General features: G+C 44.4%; 2 protein-coding genes and 1 long non-coding RNA gene across 13 annotated transcripts in view; 2 read left to right on the forward strand and 1 right to left on the reverse strand.

The window, feature by feature from the left end:
- Positions 1-77: 77 nt before the first annotated feature.
- LOC308178158 lies at positions 78-8,247 on the reverse strand. Of its 3 annotated transcripts, none has more exons than XR_013939612.1 (3): positions 8,114-8,247; positions 7,355-7,442; positions 78-5,941 (listed from the first exon to the last, which is right to left on the reverse strand). It is a non-coding gene; the product is annotated as an uncharacterized lncRNA (long non-coding RNA). The 3 variants fall into 3 exon arrangements; XR_013939613.1 differs by having other exon boundaries at positions 78-7,242; XR_013939614.1 differs by having other exon boundaries at positions 78-1,697; positions 1,875-7,442.
- Positions 8,248-8,325: 78 nt separating this feature from the next.
- Positions 8,326-17,310, forward strand: part of SLX4 (SLX4 structure-specific endonuclease subunit) — a 32,227-nt gene continuing 23,242 nt past the window's right edge. For 2 of the 9 annotated variants that reach the window (XM_080556262.1, XM_080556270.1), the window contains exons 1-2: positions 8,596-14,329; positions 16,072-16,831. In XM_080556262.1, the coding sequence (XP_080412388.1) occupies positions 16,414-16,831 (418 nt within the window). In that variant the 5' untranslated portion in view covers positions 8,596-14,329; positions 16,072-16,413. Of the gene's footprint in view, positions 8,471-8,595; positions 14,357-16,071; positions 16,832-17,310 lie in introns of those variants that run through there. The other 7 variants (XM_080556269.1, XM_080556268.1, XM_080556266.1 and 4 more) reach the window with 7 other exon arrangements.
- Positions 8,493-17,310, forward strand: part of HMOX2 (heme oxygenase 2) — a 53,203-nt gene continuing 44,385 nt past the window's right edge. The window contains exon 1 of the mRNA XM_080556283.1: positions 8,493-8,497. The gene's annotated coding sequence lies outside the window, so the exon portion shown is untranslated. The remainder of the gene's footprint in view (positions 8,498-17,310) is intronic.

Raw genomic sequence — 17,310 nt, forward strand, 5'->3', positions numbered from 1 at the left:
TGATTTCAGGGTTCTTCTCTTGTCAGATGCTCCTTTGTTCTTAAGAGCATTGGGTACTGGACAGTGGTGGGTAGAGAGGGCTGTGAAAACAGTAGGTTGTAGCAGAGTGTGGAAGGAAAACAGGAGAATCTCCACCCTTGAATTCTGTTAGCCTTGTCCTTGAAAATGGAGTTTAGCCCTTTGAATATTTTCTGAGGAGCAATAGCTGTTCAACAGAAGAGATGCTTGTAACAGAAAATACCATGCGAGGTTTCCCTCTGTGCATCAGGTTTACACCACGCAAACTGGTTTACAAGAATTCTTTTCTTTTCTCAGTTGGTGCTGTGAGGCAGCTGTGATATTTGTTTACCTTATCCTTAAATTGCCAGATTAAGATTCTGAAACTGGATTTGGTTAAATGTTGGGGCGCTGTGCTGGACAGGATAACCTCCAGCTCTTTCCCTGAACACCATGAGCTCAGTAAGCAAAAGGAAGCCTGGCTGTGCAAAGAGGAATGAAAAGGGTCTGCTGTATGAGGTGTCATTTCAGATGTTTTATTAACATTGCCTGAAATTCCACTTTTAGTCAGATGCAGAAGAGGAATTAATGTGGCAGTTTAAGGGGCATTGAGAACAAGGAGCCACCTTCTACATCCCTGGTAGCTGTATAGCTCAGCTAGAGGCTGCAGGTCTTGACTTGGTTCCTGGTAAGACCTAGATGGCATGTTGCCTTTTGATATGCTGGAGTTCCTTGATTGTGCAATAAATACCCTTAAATTGTCCATACTCAAAGATTGGAAGCCAGCAGCAAAGGTGGCACAGGTAAACACACAAGGCTTTACTCCTGGAAGCAGACAACACACATGAAGTTCAGCTATATGTTTTGTAGACTAGACAATATTCTTCTCTTCCAAGTAGATGTAAGATCCTTTGCCATCAAAATCGGTGTAAATACACAGAAAAGAATACTAGGTATTATTCATTTGCATCAGAACTTTGTAGGGCACATGAAAGGAGCAATACGGTGTGGCTACATAGCTAGACCTTTGCAATGCAGCGTGTTTCATGAACACTGAAGAATAAAACCTTTGGTTTTCTCTGGCTAACGTACTGCAGGTGAGTGCATCAGCCCGCAGGCTGGTTACCTGGTGCTCACTGAGAAAGTGGCTAAAAATAGCATCTGTTGATAGAGTGCCTGAGCTGAATGTTAGCTTATAAAATCTGATGCAGTCAGAAGCAGAGCATGCTTACTCCAAGACGGTCATGAAGCATCTGAGCTGTCTTTAAACTCTCCAGTCCTGGGAGTCCAGCAGCCCTTGAGGTGCTGATTTTTTGCCATGACAGATTTATGACTAAATGATCAAACAAAATTTCTGTTATTGGAATGTAAACTAATCCTTTGTGACTGTGCCCATCAAACATGCCGAAAAGTGGTGATGGTCCTGGGGTTCTGTATGCAGGAAGGAGCGGTAGCAGCAGGATCGGGAGGGTGCTTTAACCCAAATCTATCTTACTTGATTGTGCTGCTTTTTCTGGTGCTTTGTCTAAGTTTCACATTTCTATGCACCAGAAGCCTCTGTAGGTCCTCACCTCTTAGTCTTGGCTTTCCCTTTTACTCAATACCTGCAGAGATTGCTGGTGTATGAGGTTTTTATACATGGCTAGCAATGATCCTAGTGGAGAAGGGAGATGTAGAGGCATCGTGTTGATGAACACAAACTGATGTGCTGATAGGAATACAGGCAAGTTGCTTGAGAGCTAGTCTGTAGATGACTGGCTCTGAAAGGGCCTTTGCATGGAACGCAGCAGAGGCTTTTTGGTAAAAAAGCAGTGTAAAGGATGAGTTGTTTCAAACATGACAGGTAAGGTTTTTCACTTTCCACACAATGTCAAAACTTGCTGTGCAAGTAGAGAAGGCTTGTATGGATCTTGCATCAGAACTTCAGTGCTGTTTGTGGTGGTTGAGTTGTGCTTTTCTAGCTCCCACCTTCTCCACTTAGGTCCTAAGTTACTCATCCTCAAAGCACTGTATTGCTAACCAGTTTCCATCCAGCCTTTGCTCTTCCTGAAGTGAGAGTAGAGACCCCTAATTTTTCGAGCATGTTGAGGCAAAACATGAGTTCCAGGAGTGCGCAACACGTTAGAATTGTGCTCGAAAGCCATCAGCACAGGCTGGTTGTCCCATGCTTCTGCATTTGCTCCCCCAGACTTCCCCGTGGGATGGAATTCGGGATCTCCAAACTGGAACAACCTCATGGAGCTTATTTGAGTTCCTGACTGTAAACAATGCTGAACCCTCCTATGTACAGAAAATTTATCTATGTTCTTTGATTTCTGCTGGGACTTTGTTAAACTGCTGCCTGTCCATTGTTTTGTTCAGAAGTGGCTTTGAGTGTGGATTGGGTTCTTTTTGTATTTTTTTCTACAAGTTAAGCTTTATGTGCTGACAGACTTCTGGTGATAAACAGCGTGGCCTTCTCTGCTGCTCTGCCCAGTCTCTTCAGCTGAGTCAAACCTATATCCTCCAGGGCAGAAGATGGAAAATATTTATAGGCAGCGAAATCCAGTTTGAAAGGACATTCCCGAGACCTCGTGCTTTTAAACTTGGACAGGATTCCTCTCACGTCTGGCTCAGGACCTTGAAACTGGACCGGCCCATAAAGTAGTTCACTGGGCCAGATTGAGAACAGAGTTTGCTCTTGTCCAGACTTCCTGCTGAGACTATCGAGAGTGTCTTGGGCAGGCTCCAGGTCTATGATTTATGGACAAACCACAGGCCAGGAATCTGCAATCTAAGCTCCTTGAGCAGCAACTGTTTAAAACATTATGGGAAGAAATGGCCACTGTTTCCAAAAGAAGAAAACTTGGGAGCCATTAATAATGTTTAGCACTTCTGTAGTGTCTTACAATTATTAATTAATCCTCCCACTTTCATTGTGAAGTAATTCAGAAATATCCTTATTGTACAAATAAGATCTACATAGTTTGAACAAATTTCCCTAAGAAACACAGTCGATCTGAATTAGGGATGCAAGAATCCCAGCACAACGTGAAACAAATCTCCCAGATCCAAAGGCATAAAGACAGGTACCTGCTGGGTTTGGATGAGACAACATAAATGCAGTGGGAGCCTTCAGAGCATCCTGCCCAATACCCTGTTCATTTGAAAATTCTTCCCAGGGCAGTTCTGGGTCTGCCCAAACCTTACCTGGTGAGATCATACGCTTTCTCAGTAGACCCCAGGTTCAAAAATTCCTGGGATTTCAGAGAAGACCTGGGAGTGTGGCTGCTTACTGGAATTACCCTGTTCTTTCCAGACAGTTGTCTCCTCTGTTGCTCAGGAAGAAGAGGATGGTATGCTAAAATGACCCTGCTGTTCTGTCTTGCTGTCTTTCTACACTCAGAACAACTCACCTAGCTGTCCTGGAGCAGGCTGAACACAGTTCTTCCTTTCCTCTCCTCAGCAGGAAGTTTTTCTTCCAGACATAGTCATTTGTTCTCCCTCTGCTCTCAGAATCATTTTGTTTCTCCTTTACCCTCCCCGTTTACACTTAACCTCCATCTTCTCTAGAGCACTTTGTGACCCATACTGTGGGTGCAACACAGTCCAAGCCATGAGGCAGTTTTTCTGCCATTAATTTTCTGCTGTCGTTTTCCCATTCTCATCCATGACAAAAGGATGTTCCTCGGTGCTGTCCCCTGCTGTCAGAGCTGGAGCACCTTCCAGCAGGAAATTTTTCTCGAGTCACAAGCTCATTCACATACACTGCTCCTGGAAGCAGTCTGGACTGTGAACAGGTGGGAATGGGTAAGGGAAAAAAAATGCCATCGGTCCCGGTCCAAATGGAATGGTTGGCAGGAGTGCAGGGACCACAGGCTTCTGTAAGTACTTAAAACTTGTAAGGACTCACGATTGTCTCGTTGCCATTAATCTATTTACATACAGCAGGAAGGATGAAAAATTGGTGAAAGAAGCAGAGTTTCCCTCCTCTTTTTAAATCTATATGGCAAAAGGTATCATAATGAATTGCCCATTAAACATTTCCGTGCAACTTTACTCCAAATGTCAGACGTTATTTGCAAGGGATTTGGGGTCAGGTAATAGCAGTTAACAAGGAAGCAGACCATGAAGCCAAACAAAACTTGGTTCTTCCTCTTTTGCAGCCCAAGTAAATGAGGGGTAATTGGGGATAAAACCTACTCCAAAAGTAAATCACTAAGTAAAGCCTTAATGGAATTGTCCCAAATTAAACTCTTAGGAACTTGGAAAGTCAGTGCTATGTCTACAAGCAGAGGGAGATTCAACTTGAGCGTTGTTTTGCTAATGTATCTCAATTGCTGGACTTTTTCTGTCTAAAGTGATTTAGCAGATATTTTGAAGAATAAGTGTTCTAAGTTGTCTTGCAATATGCCTCAAGAAATCAAAACATTAGGATTTTTTTGTTGTTGTTTGATGGTGTCTTATTGATGTTTTTAGAGATTCTTAGCATGAGTTTAAACCCCAGTCCCCTTACTGAATGTTAGTGATTCTCCTTGGAAATTTTATTTGATTTTACTTTTCAGGAGAACCAGACAAATTTTGGTTAATAACAAGTCAATTTGAAGTGCACACTCTAATTGGTGCTGTGTGATTTACCAAATGGAAATGTGCATATTTTGAGCAGGCTTAAAAGAAGAGATTGGTATGGAGGCATGCACCATCCCAAAACTGACACTTAATAACTGCAAAAAATAACTGCTCTGGAGGTAAGTGCTGTACTGCTGCTTACTTTGCCCTTTCAAAAGACTCAGTATTGTGCACTGAGAATTGTGGTGAGCTTTGTTGATGAGCATGGCCCAAGTCCATGAGATTCCATGAAGGACAGATTAATGTAATAACTTTAATGCAAAAAGTAAACTTTACTCAGTCCTTCCCCCACTGCCATTGGAATTGGCCCTCATGGCTATTTCTCTGATCACTGTTGACCTAGATTGAACCAATTTGTACTGAAAGCTTTAAAAAGTTCATCTGAAGCTGCCAAAGAGCCACCAGCATTACAAGCCTTAACACAGAGCTGTGCGTTTGCCCGTCAGACTCAGCAGACAGCAAAGTGAAACACATTTTGAGAAATGCTGAATGTGGGGGTAAAGGTACATACACATATATAATCTGTAACGTGTATGCATAGATATAGATGCGCAGGTTCACATGGTTACTGTAAATACAATTGCATGATGACTTCAAGCAGTTACTTTTAAAAATATTTTAGAACTGACAACAGTGCCCACAAGTTCCATAATAGTAGTTTTCTGCAGAGAAACTCAGCACCAACGAGTGATAGTAAATATCCTGTCTTTTGCAACCTGCATCAGAAGTGTCCCTATTTCAGGGCTCTGCCTGCACCTACAGGGTTGTAGTTCACAGGAGAGTACCAAAGCACATATTAAATCAAGCCAAGGTTTTCATACTAGAGTTTAAAGCACTGTGGCCCTATGCATGTGCTTTAGGCATATCTGTCAAAGTAGCTTTGCTTCTGCCATACTGTGCTTTCATTGCCTCTTTGGTTTTTGAGTCCCCACCAGCCCAGAACATCCTCCCCGTCCCGTGTCATTGCTCCAAGCGCTTTTTAGCCACCTCTTTCTGGCTGAAGTTCTGCAGAAAACTGTTCTCTTCCACCTCCCTGCATCGAGGCAGGACAGCCAGCTCTCCCTGCCTGGGAAGTGGTCATCCGGTCACCTGTGGTACAGACCAGTGCCATGGTTGGGAGAAAAAGCGAATTATTAAAACATTGCTAGCAAAAGTCCAGTAGGTCCACACAGAGAATCACAGTGTCTCTGATCAGCTGCCTGATTTTGGGAGAGCTGCTTTGGTTCCCTCTGACTGGCTGCATCTTCTCAATGATGTTTGGTGCAATAGTGAATAGAGCTTGCTGCAGCAACCATGTCCTTGTTGCCTTAGGAATAGCTGCAGGCCTTGAAATGCCCTGTGAAATATATATCAGTTTGGTAGCTGGTTCATACTACTAAATGCTTGTGCTTTTGTGCGGGTCTGTATTAGTAATACCACAATTCACTTGGTTCTTTTCAATATAGACTTTAAAAAGATGCATTTATGAACATCAGCAAGGCTGAGAGGATTTGTGCTCCTTGCACTGAACACAGTAAGCTTTGAAAGATTCAAGTGGTGAAAAAACAGGTGCTTGCACATGTTCTGTGTTTCACGTTTCTGAGGTGCCCTTTTCTTTGGTGCCTCAGCACTTTTAGAACAGAAAATTGCATTTGTCTATGCGAAATGCAGTAGAAGAGACTGAGGCTGCAGCGTTGCCTGGCAGCTGTGATGCAGAGGCTGGTCTGGCTGAAGCTGTGTGTGTTTGCTGTGCTCAGCATCGCTTTGAAGTTTCCCTGGCCACAACCGTGTGATGGGGTTTGCAGCCTGCAGAGATGCCCCTCCAAGTCTCCTACCTTGGGTTTGGTGCCAGCAGTGCTGTGCTGTAGCTGGGAGGATGGGACTGTGAGCTGGGGCTTGGGGAGGGCTGAGGTTTTTACATGGGCTGCTTGTCGGGTTTGCCTCACCTGCTTGGTCCCTGCCTTGCCTCTCCTCTTAGAAGAATACCAGTGAGGGACATGGAGGCAAAGCTCAGGTTGCTTGGGATAATGGAGCTCTCTTCCATAAATCAAGTTTCCCGCTTCTCTGGTACTTAGTTTGGTTTATTCTTTTAAATATTTGGTGCTTTTGCATTTATGGTATTGTGCCATGAATATTACTGCGACTCGGCTTAGTTCTTGTGGAACCTACATGGTGTCTCAGTACATCATAACCAGAGTATTCTTCAGTGTGTTTGTGCAATATTTGCTTGCAAGTTCTTGCAGGGTTTTCTTAAGAGTGCTCCTAATTCCCATAAAGTGTAGTAACTTCAGAGAGAACTTGAATAAACTAGCCAAAGTGTTGAAAGACACAAACCAAAGGATTTCTTCATATCGGTTTTGGGTTCTCTCATACTGGCATGGGCACGTTGCACCTCCTGGGGAGAGTCACTGCATAAAATACTCTGATCTGTCTTGCCAAAATAATCAAAGGCACCAATTCTTTGCTTAAAATGTGAGGTCTTCTAGCTAGTATTGCTTGAATTTAGCACAGCTTAAAAATTTAATTGCTTTGTTGGAAGTGAAAAAGCATGGTGCCTCAGTAGCTTTTTCTGTGTTAAAAGTTGTAGGTTTTTGTTGTTGTTGTTATAAGATTTCCAACCAAGCAATGCTATGACAGTATCCATTTCTTTTGGTTATGCTAAATTAGAGATTAAGATGTAATTACAGGGAAAAAAAAAAGTTCTTTGTAAAGGGGATACCACATTGATCACAATTAGTAGTGCTTTGTATATCTTTAGTAAAATACTTACCTTGTTTTTGGAGAAAACTGATAGTAATGTAGTTGACAGTCAGCCACAGTGCTTTCTGTTGTCACTAAACCTCCCTCTGCCTCTTGGCCTGTTAAGAAGGGTTACCAAGGAGTGATTTGGGTTCTTACCACACCCATACCACATTTTGAGGAATAAAATCCTGACTTCAACACAAAATATGCATTCACAAGGCAAAGCCACTGTGAAGATACACACACACACCCTCTCTCTGGTGCTTTTAGTATCTGCAGTCCTCTAGCCACAATAAATTGTTCATTTGGAGGAAATAATTATTGATTGCAACTCCATGTTAGTGTGAGGTGTCAGGGCTTAAGCTGACTAATGAAGAAATAGCATCCATTTTCCTGTTCTGCCCCCACCTTGTAAAAAGGACAAAATAAAATGGCAATGCTGTGAGAGATCAGCTCTGTAAAAGCTCGAGCTATGAAACTGCTCACCTTGAAATTTCCTTGGGGCAAGTTTATTAAAACCCCAAAGCATTCCGCTTATGACAGACTTTACAATTTTCTCACAACAGGCTTTACAATTTTAATGGGCTTTTAGTTGCAGCTCTGGTAGGTTTTCCATGTCAGGCCAGGGATGTGACTTTTAATCATAGTTCTATGGTGGTCAGGGGCAGGTGTGACGTATGCGCTCCTTAGCGATATTTATTTTATATTTCTATAAATTCCACTTATTTTTTAAAAAAATTAACAAGTGTGTGTACTTTGCTACTGCTTTTCCAAGACCAGCTCTTACCAGCTGTCGCCACCAGAGCCACGGGCGGAGGCCGGGCCCGCCGCCGATTCCCCAGCGCTCGTCCGCCCCCGGCGGCCGCCACAGGGCTGCCCGGGGCGGGGGCCGGGCCCGCCTCAGGGGGCGTCACCATGGCAACCGGTGGCGGGAAGCCCGCGCGCACGCGCAGGGAGGGTGCGGCCGCCGCCGTCCGCGCGTGCGCGGGTGCCGCCGGCCGCTGCCGCGCGCATGCGCATCGCCGTCCGGTGCGGGGCGAGGGAGCCGGTTGGCGCCCCGCGCATGCGCTGAGCTGCGGCGGGGGGCTCCCCGCGGGGGCGGCGGGGCGGCGGGAGCGGCGGCAGCCCGCGGCGCGGCGGAGAGGTCGGCGGCGGGGCCGGGTGGCGGGCGGCGGCGCGGCGTGACGTCATGACGCCGGCGCCGCGCGGTGGCGGTGCCGAGCGGGAGGGGGCCCGGGGCGTGACGTCAGCGGGGGGCGGGGCCGGGCAGGGGGGCGGTGGGGGCCGCGAAATGGCGGCGCTGAGGCGGGGCAGGGGCGGCTGACGGGGAGCAGCGGCTGCTGCGTTGGTACAGAGTCACAGAATTAAACCGATACAGAGTCACAGAATTAAGCCGTTTGGTACAGAGTCACAGAATTAAACTGATACAGAGTCACAGAATTAAACCGTTTGGTACAGAGTCACAGAATTAAACTGATACAGAGTCACAGAATTAAGCCGGTTGGTAGAGAGTCACAGAATTAAGCTGTTCGTTACGTGCCGGTGAAGCTCAGGCTGAGCTCCGGGGTCCTCGCTTGCATGCGAGGCCCTTGGGCAGTTGCTAGAAATGATATTTTGGAAAGCCAAGCACGGAGGGACCGGCGTGGTGTCTGTGAGCCACCTCGCGCTGCGGCTGCGGGAGGCACGCGTTTATAAATAATTGTAATAGATCCCCGACATCGCTGGTACCGTGCCGGGGTTTCCCTGAACGTTCCCATCAGGTCTATAGCTAACGATATATTTGGATGTTGACGGGGTCTGGGACCGAGCTTAATAAAAGGAGAAGATATTTTAAGAAAAATAAATTTTAAAATGCGTTTTCAGGACACCAAACCGAGCCTGTTTGTATTAGACTCTGGAATACGGAGAACAGAGATGGTAGCGTGAAAACATCATCAAGCAACGTACTCACAAAGTAGTACATTATCTGCCTCACTGCAGCTCCTGTATGTGATGTTAACTGTGAAGAAGGCAAATTATTCATTGTTACAAATTAATGAAATGTTAGCGTAGAAAGTATGTGATTAGGTCACCTGCAGGAATCCACGATGAGTGTGGTAACCTTTTCAAAGCAAGCTTGTTAGGATTTTGGAAAACATGGGGACACCAAGATGCTGTGTTAAGCTTCACTTTGTAGTTGCCTTTTGTGAGGATAAGCTAAAATCAGAAGATACGCTTTATGGGAGAAAGTGGTATCTGTAGGACTTGCTTTGTTTGAAGTGAACATCCTCCAAATATCTTACGCCTTTTAGAATAACATTGTCCTCTTGAAAAGAAATGGCTTGAAAGTTTAACATTAAAATGTTACTATTTCTCATTATATTCACTTCCTCATTAATCATTCAGTTGATTTTCTTGCCACAAACGTTCGTAACTGTGATTGCTCCCTTCTTTATCTACAAAACTATGAGATGATCTGAAATGGTCAAAATTACCAGTGTCCGGTGGCATTGGGCACCTGGGACAAGGTAACTTTGTGGCCGGCTTGGAAGAAGGATGGGCTAGGTTGAGGCTTTTTGCTTCGCACTGGAAAGGTGGTTTGAAGGAGCACCTTCCCGAGGCTGCGTGCCACCAGTGCTGTGTGACGTGCGGGTGCTGCACCCTGTTTGCAATGAACCGGCTGTAGGTTCACGCAGCGATTTCGCTGTCGGTGGTACCGCGTATAGAGGAAGCGCGGCCTTTTTGCTGCTGCAGCTTGGGTGTCAGCGTGGTCCTGTAGGGACCTGCCCTGGCGGCGACACCTCTCCGGGCTCCGTGCTTCCCAGGCAGCCGTACCTGTCCTGTACATGCGGCCCTGTCCCGAAGCGGTGACTTTGTGCTGAGGTCTGTGCTCGCCAAGTGCCTGCCTCGTTCTGCCGCTGTCGTCAGCAGCGTCTCACGGTTCCCTTCTCCGCAGCATCAGACATTGATCATTGGTGCTGTATGTCTCTCCAACTTCATTTCCTAAGCCTAAATAATAGAAAAACGCGAGCGAATCTCTGTGGGACAGTAGCAGAAACATATGCTCCCAATGAACTGCTATTTGTAGTTGCATTTTGAAACCTAGCTAGCTATGTTTTCATCATTTTAAATGTGTGTTGTATTGATTTTGAATTATTTTAATTAATCATTTTGTCCCTTGGTACTTCCTTAATGGTTTACAAAAGAATTACACCTCTGTTAGCACACAGAGGCCTCATTAAAAAGGTATTAGCTTAACATAGGAGATCTTGGTTTTCATAACATTGTGTTGATTGGTATTAATTTTATTATCCATCTTTAGTCATCAATTCCCATATAAGCCATTTCTTTAACGGCCTGGTGTTGATCTCAGTCTGAAAGATGGGTGTTTACTTCCCTAATTGTCCTTGTGAAAAATCCCAGTTAGCAGTCTAGAGAGCTGTTAGCCCGTTTTTCTGTAACTCTGCTTGCAAACGATCTGAATCCGTTGGCAGAAATGTCTTCAATAGCTGCTACTGAACACGCTTTGGATTAGTTGGGATAGGTTCCGTTCATCGGCATTGTGGGACAGGTCACAGGACCATAGGATATTCTGTAGAATATAATATGTGTGTGTGTTTTCTCATAGATATTTATGCAGAGATTTAGTTCTGCATATTTTCATTTAGTATTGACAGTTCTACAGGTTGTTTTCTAACCACCCAGTGGCCTTGGTAGGTCTTTGTTCTTGTTTTTGATGTACACCAAAGATTCTTTTTAAAAGTCCTTAACTTTTGTGACCAGAAAATTAATCTTACATAATTTTATCTCCATTTCACTACAGTTCCTTGTTTATGTTCAGTGCTATCCAATTTTCTTATTGTGATGTTATCTTAACATATTTATTTTTATTATTACTGTGATTACTTCTCTCCTTCGCTGAAAAATAAATTACTTCTCAGTAAGTATTGTTCTCTTTATTGATTTTGGGGGCCTCCAGTGAAATGTTTTTATTCAGTCCTTAATTCTCAGTTGTATGTTTCTGTTTAAATTAATAATTTTCCTGTTGCTTTCAGTCACATCAAATAAGCATTTTTGAAACACCAGCTGCATATATTTCTTATTTGTATGCTGCTGTGTTTGCATACAAGCGACAAGCATTTGCACCTGAGCAACCGTTACTTTTTATTTTTATGGTCACTTCCCCTTTGTCCTTCCAGAGGAGGTAGAAAGTAAAAATTTCCTATTTTGGTGAAGCGCTTTGTAAGCTAAGGTCAGTTTCTACTGCGTTTGAAAGGTAGAGAGGCATTTTGTCATGTAAGTAGTGATTTAAAGTTTATGCCTAGAATGTGATAAAGCTTTTATTGGACATAGAATACTTTACCATATGTACAAGGTACTAGCAAGGGGAGGTATAGTCGCTAAAAGAAATGTGAGCATGGTAACCTGACGGGATATAAGGTATTATAAGTGGTATTGTCAAGTAGACATCGTTACTGGTCATTGCTAAGATTGCTTGTTAGAGTCTGATCGTGATTGCCTGGCTATCATTTTCTTGCTTACATATACTTGAATTCATCTGTCATCTCCTGTATTTCCACATCTGGTTTTATTACCCTTTTCTGGCACAGAAAAGCTGACAGAGGCCAGGACAGGAGGGTTAGTACCCGGCTTTGAATTCCTATTCTGCACTTACGTGTTTCCTCCTCGCTGACCGAGATTTGCTGTACTCAGCGTTAATGTATTTGCCCTGCCACAAGCAAAGAGAACCTGCCCTGTACGGTTCTCGCGTTGTGTCTTCGTAAGGTACCCTGTGCGATAAAGGTGTTGGCTGGTGCAGGGTCCAGTGTAGAGTCTTTAAAGACAGAGAAATTTTGAAAATCGCACAGTGCACATGCACTTCTCCGTCAGGAATGGGAAGTGTTGGGAACCTGTAGGAAGATTGTTTGTTACAGGCTTTGGTCAGGAAAAATCCCTAGGGGCCTTCTTCTGGTGTGGTTTCCAGAGCAAACACGAGAGAAATTCTTTCCCTTTGCAGTATTTGGACTGGCTTGATTGAAAGTTTGGCTACCAGCCTCCACATCTTCCTCCTGCAGATTTCAAAAAAGGAGAAGGGCAGGGGGGGCGACGAAACGTCCAGTGCCAACACAACGGCATGCAGTATCTGGGTTTCGGTTAGTGACCAGCTGCAGGGATGGTCACTGAGGAGGAAATGTGGTGAGGCAGCCCTGGGGGCCAGGAGGGGAGCAGGTACGGGATGTGACTGCTGGTCAGGCCCAGACAGCGCTGATCCGCTCTTTCTACCCGTAACGTATTCTCGGAGACTGAAGTGGCAGAATTGTTCCTGTAGCAAGTGCACAGATTAAAAGCAGTAAGTAAACAGGCCCAGATGTATATCCGGGAGTTCAGAAGAGATATTTCAAGTGGTTGAATTGCTAGTAGAAATGTGCTTTCAGTTGTCAAAAGAGAAGCTGCTCCGGATGTTGGGAGGATAGCAGATATTTTACCTGTTTTCTTATTTTCCTGGAAGGATTCTGTGACTGAACTAAGTAATTACAAGCCTCTAAGTGTTTAATATGTACCTATTAAACTGGTTGAAATGATCACTGAATTCTTTGCAGATGTCTGTCATCATCCATTTTTAACCTGATAGCATCTTACCAGCATGGGAGTCAGGTCTCTCCAGGAGGCTGCCCCTCAGAAGTCTGATGGAGTGGTTTGATGGCAACAAATTAGGAAATAAAGAACAAATTAACACAGCTTACTCAGAAATCCTTTGAAAAGTGGAAAGAGGTAAAGAATTATTTTGATGATCTGAGAGGAAACTGGCGGAAGGGTCTCAAAGAGCATCCGGGGGCTTCTTCTGAACCCATGGGGCGCAGAGGTGAAGAGAGAAATCCTACGGGGCACCTTAATGGTACCGGAGACTGAAAGGGCTCGGGGCATCTCTGTGCAGGTGAAACGTTTGCTGAGCAAGCAGGCACTTTCAGAGAAAGGCAAAGGAGATGTTAGGATCAGCAAGGCCTTGGCTGAGGAAGAAGTGTGAACAGCGTGTAAGAGTCTGGGAGAGTCAGAGAGACACTGGGAGAGTCAGCAGGCTGCTGATGGCAGTACTGCTCAGAGCACCCCGAAAAAGGGGAGAGCGAAGGAGGTTCAGGGAGTGCTGTTGGAGATGGTTAGGGACCAGGAGGGCTTCTCTGGGCAAAGAGAAAACATGGGGACTCTTATTTTAGAGAATAAACACTGGAGGACGGGATACATATAATTTAATAAAATATCGAGGGGCCCAAAGAGAGATTTGGAGCTTCTGTGCTCCTTGCCTCAACAAAGGACAGTCAAGGAAGTAAAAAGGAAGCGAAGTGAGAAGTGATGAAATAGTGTACTTTCTCTTGGCATTTTCAGTTAAACCAGGGAACTCCATTCAGTAGTTGCCCGTGACCCTAAAAACAGCAGGGTCAGAAAGGTGGCGGCGTGGTATGGCTAGAGGCTTACGATAGGAAACACCGGTGGATTTTTTTAAGAATGAAATATTGAGGTTCTGGTTTCAAGAAAGTTACTGGGAAACAAAATGAGCCCCAAATGAGAAAGGCGAGGGCAGACTGAAGGGTCGCAGGATGGGTGACTCGGTCTGGGACTGGCCTTGGGAAGTCTCTAGCCCAAACTGCTGCTCAAAGCAGGGCTGGCTATGGGGCTGGACCAGGTTCCTCAGTGCCTTACCCAGCTTCTGGCCCAGTCTGCCTTCTGGGCTTTTTCTGCAGAAGCGTGCAGTGCTGCTGGCTGTGGGGGGGACACAGTGCTGGGCGATGTGTGCAGGTCACCTACATGTTTAAGGACACAGGTCTATGGAAGCAGCAGAACTTGGCACCGCTGGAGCATGTGCTGTTCCCAGCTCCCTCCCCCTGCACCTTAGAACTTGATAAAAAAGGGCAATCAGTGCAACTAAATTTCACCTTTTCCTTTCATTTTCCAGGTTCCATCTTTCATTCTTACTGGTCTCGTTTTGTACTGTTGTGATGATCCACATTTACTTGAAGGCCACAACCAGGTATGGATTTAGTATCTAAGTGGATAGGTAAGTGCCGCTGTTTATTTCATTTGACCAGGTTGTGTGATTTGTAGAGTTCTAAAACCTTCCAAAATGAATTGAATACTATACTGAAAGAAATTGTTTTGAAAGCTATTACTTCTCCAGCTCTATGAACTGGTGCCAAAGCTGGCTGTTAGGTACACCAGTAACAGCAGCATCAGAAATACTGAGCTGTAGGAACCTGTAAATACAAGTCTTGAAAGGGAAGAGCAAGACAGATAAACTCTTCATTAGTTTTGCATCGTTTGTGTGTCTGACTTGGTCTACCTGGGGTACTGGCCATTGATTGCAAACAAAAGTGCAGATCTGTTTCAAAATTTAACATCAGGAACTGACTGTAAGTAATACGACAGTACAGATGTGCCTGTGAGAAGTATCTATAGCCATGGAGGATGTGAGATTCTGTTTTTCTCCACATGCTGTCTCCTACTTAGAAGAAAATGGTCAATTTACAGCGATAACTACACCAAGATTCTGTCCAGGAAAATTAAATTTATGAACTGGCTACATAAAACTTCAGTTTCTCTCTAACAGGAAATGACTCCAAGATTCACGGCAAAATCCTCTGCTGGTTTGGGAGGCTGAGTTTAAAATAAATAAATCTATTAACATCTGTAATTGCTTATAGGAAAGGCTGACCCATGAAAGTGTGTAACCAGCATTCCTTAGCCTTGCCTGTCTGCAGCCAAACCATTTGAGAAAACAATCTCACATGTGTTTTTCCTGCTTTTTGAGTCTTTCGGTGCCCAGAGCTTTACTGGAGAAACTGAACCGCAGTTGCTGCCATTCCAAGTGAAACACTCTGTTTTAGGCTTGAAAGAAATAGGTTTGGGGAGCAATATAAAACCTCTGGTAAAATAGCCAGAACCATAGTGAACATAGGACTAGGAAGAAGAGGACAATCAAAAAGTCTAAGAATAGAGATCTAGTTTTAGTGTTGCCTGGGGTCTGATGACATTTCCATCTGGATATTGTCCCTAGTGCTGTTCCAAGTAATCCTTAGCTAGTGTGGCTATTCTTACTGTAGCTGAAAAAGATTAAGAAACTAATTTAAAAATATAATTTTTTAGTCTGTTTACCTGGTGTATTTGACAGCAGTTTGTGAAACATGGTCACTGCCATGATTTGCTGAATACTAGTAGGAGGAATTCAGTATTAGTTAGGAGAACTAATCCTGAATGTGAGCAGGCTGTGGATGTAAGAAGAGAGAAGGGATGAACATCCTTGATAGAGTTGTTCTGACTCGTCCCAAAAACCCTTCTGGATGTAAGAAATTCCCTTTATTTACTTGTCAAAATGAGGTCGTGCCATCCTCCTTAAAGGTGCTCTGTCACAACACCTCCAGAATAGCTTCTTGATCTGAAGGATTTTTCTCCTTTGCTGCATTTCTTGGTCTTGTGCTATATAAATGTAAGTATGAATGCATTTAAAAAATGGACAATCTCAAATCCTGAGCCCCAGGCCAAAAGCCAACCCAGTGTCAGATACCTATTTTGAAAGTTTGCCTCTTCTCTCGTAAGGTAGCTTGTGCTTGTCTGTAGTACAAATATAGCGAGAGTGTTTTGAGTCAGTATGTGCTTCTTCTAATCTTATTGTTTTATACAAATTGTCTTCTCCTTCAGGATTCTACCCCATCCCTTTCCCATACTGCATCTGCATATACCATCCTACATAACCACCTTTTTATTTCTTTATTTCAGGGCTTCAGTAAGTGTCTTTTTGAAGCCCCTAGCACATCCTGTGCTTGGTCTGCACAAACTGTAGTGCTTACCGTATGGTCTAGAGAGCTCAGAAGAACCAGCTTGTCAATGCATTACGTGTGAAAGCACGTGGGGTGCTTGAAGAGAGAACATGCTCTACGAAATGGCTGCGAATTAAGTGTGGAAGAATGAACTGTCGGGACAGTGGAGAAGTGCCCACTGTGTTGACCATTGAAGTCTGGAGAATGGAGATCTCTGAGGGGGTGGAAAGGACTTGGTGAAAGTCACAGGTCATGGAGGATGCAAACCTGAGCTGATTCTGGTATCTTCCCCTGTCCTCCAATGCATGCAGTGGCATTAGGCCACCGTGTTACTGGCACCTGCAGGCCAATGGATGAACAGGACAATGATTTTAAAGAGTTGTGGGCAAATCTTTTGGGTAGAGCGAAGAAAAAATCTGGGGATGCTGAGGCAGCAAAGAAGGCCCAGAAAAGGTCAAAGAGCACTGTTGCAAGAAGCAAATTAAGAAGAGGCAAAGCTGCTGCCACAAGCCAAAACCATCACCTCTTTCCAGCAGCAAAGAAAACAAACTTGACTCAAGATTTGGGTCCTAAGGAACAAGCTTTGATGCACAAAGAAGACGGTGACGCTGTGGCCTGTAGTAGTGGTGAGACTGAGCAAGGGGATGGAAAGATAAGCCCCTTCCCTGCCAGCCAGCTGAGTACAGCAGCCAGTGACTGTAGCCAGAGGACTCTGACAGGTGAGTGAACTGATGTCTTTCAGACAGAAGATAGACTAATTGAAGCATCTCGTGTTTCCATCTACACTTAGCTACTTAGGCTTATCTGGGGTTTTAACCTAGCAGTGTGTTCTGCACTAGAGGCAGGCAGATGATGTTCTTTAGTAAGATGAAGCCTTAGCAAAAAGCGAAGCGTTAGGTAGTCAGTATTCAATGATTTGTACAATATCAGAACTTAGAAAATCACCCTTAAATCATCTAGAAGTAAGTCTAGAATGTATCGAGGTGCCTTTTCACTCAGTGCATTGTTACATTGAGAAATAAATTGTCTGGATGTTGTCAAGGTTAAAAATATAAATGAGTTAAGAAGGGTGTGAATTAATTCATAAAGGATCGGTCCTTCAGCAGTTATTGAACATGATGGCCAGAGTGCAGTCACCAGTACACGAACTTAAACTGATGAATAAGGTCAACCAGGAGGGATTACTTTGTACATGGCC

The sequence above is a fragment of the Anser brachyrhynchus genome (genome assembly GCF_964034855.1).
Source record: "Anser brachyrhynchus genome assembly, chromosome: 15".
Classification (NCBI taxonomy): Eukaryota; Metazoa; Chordata; class Aves; order Anseriformes; family Anatidae; genus Anser; species Anser brachyrhynchus.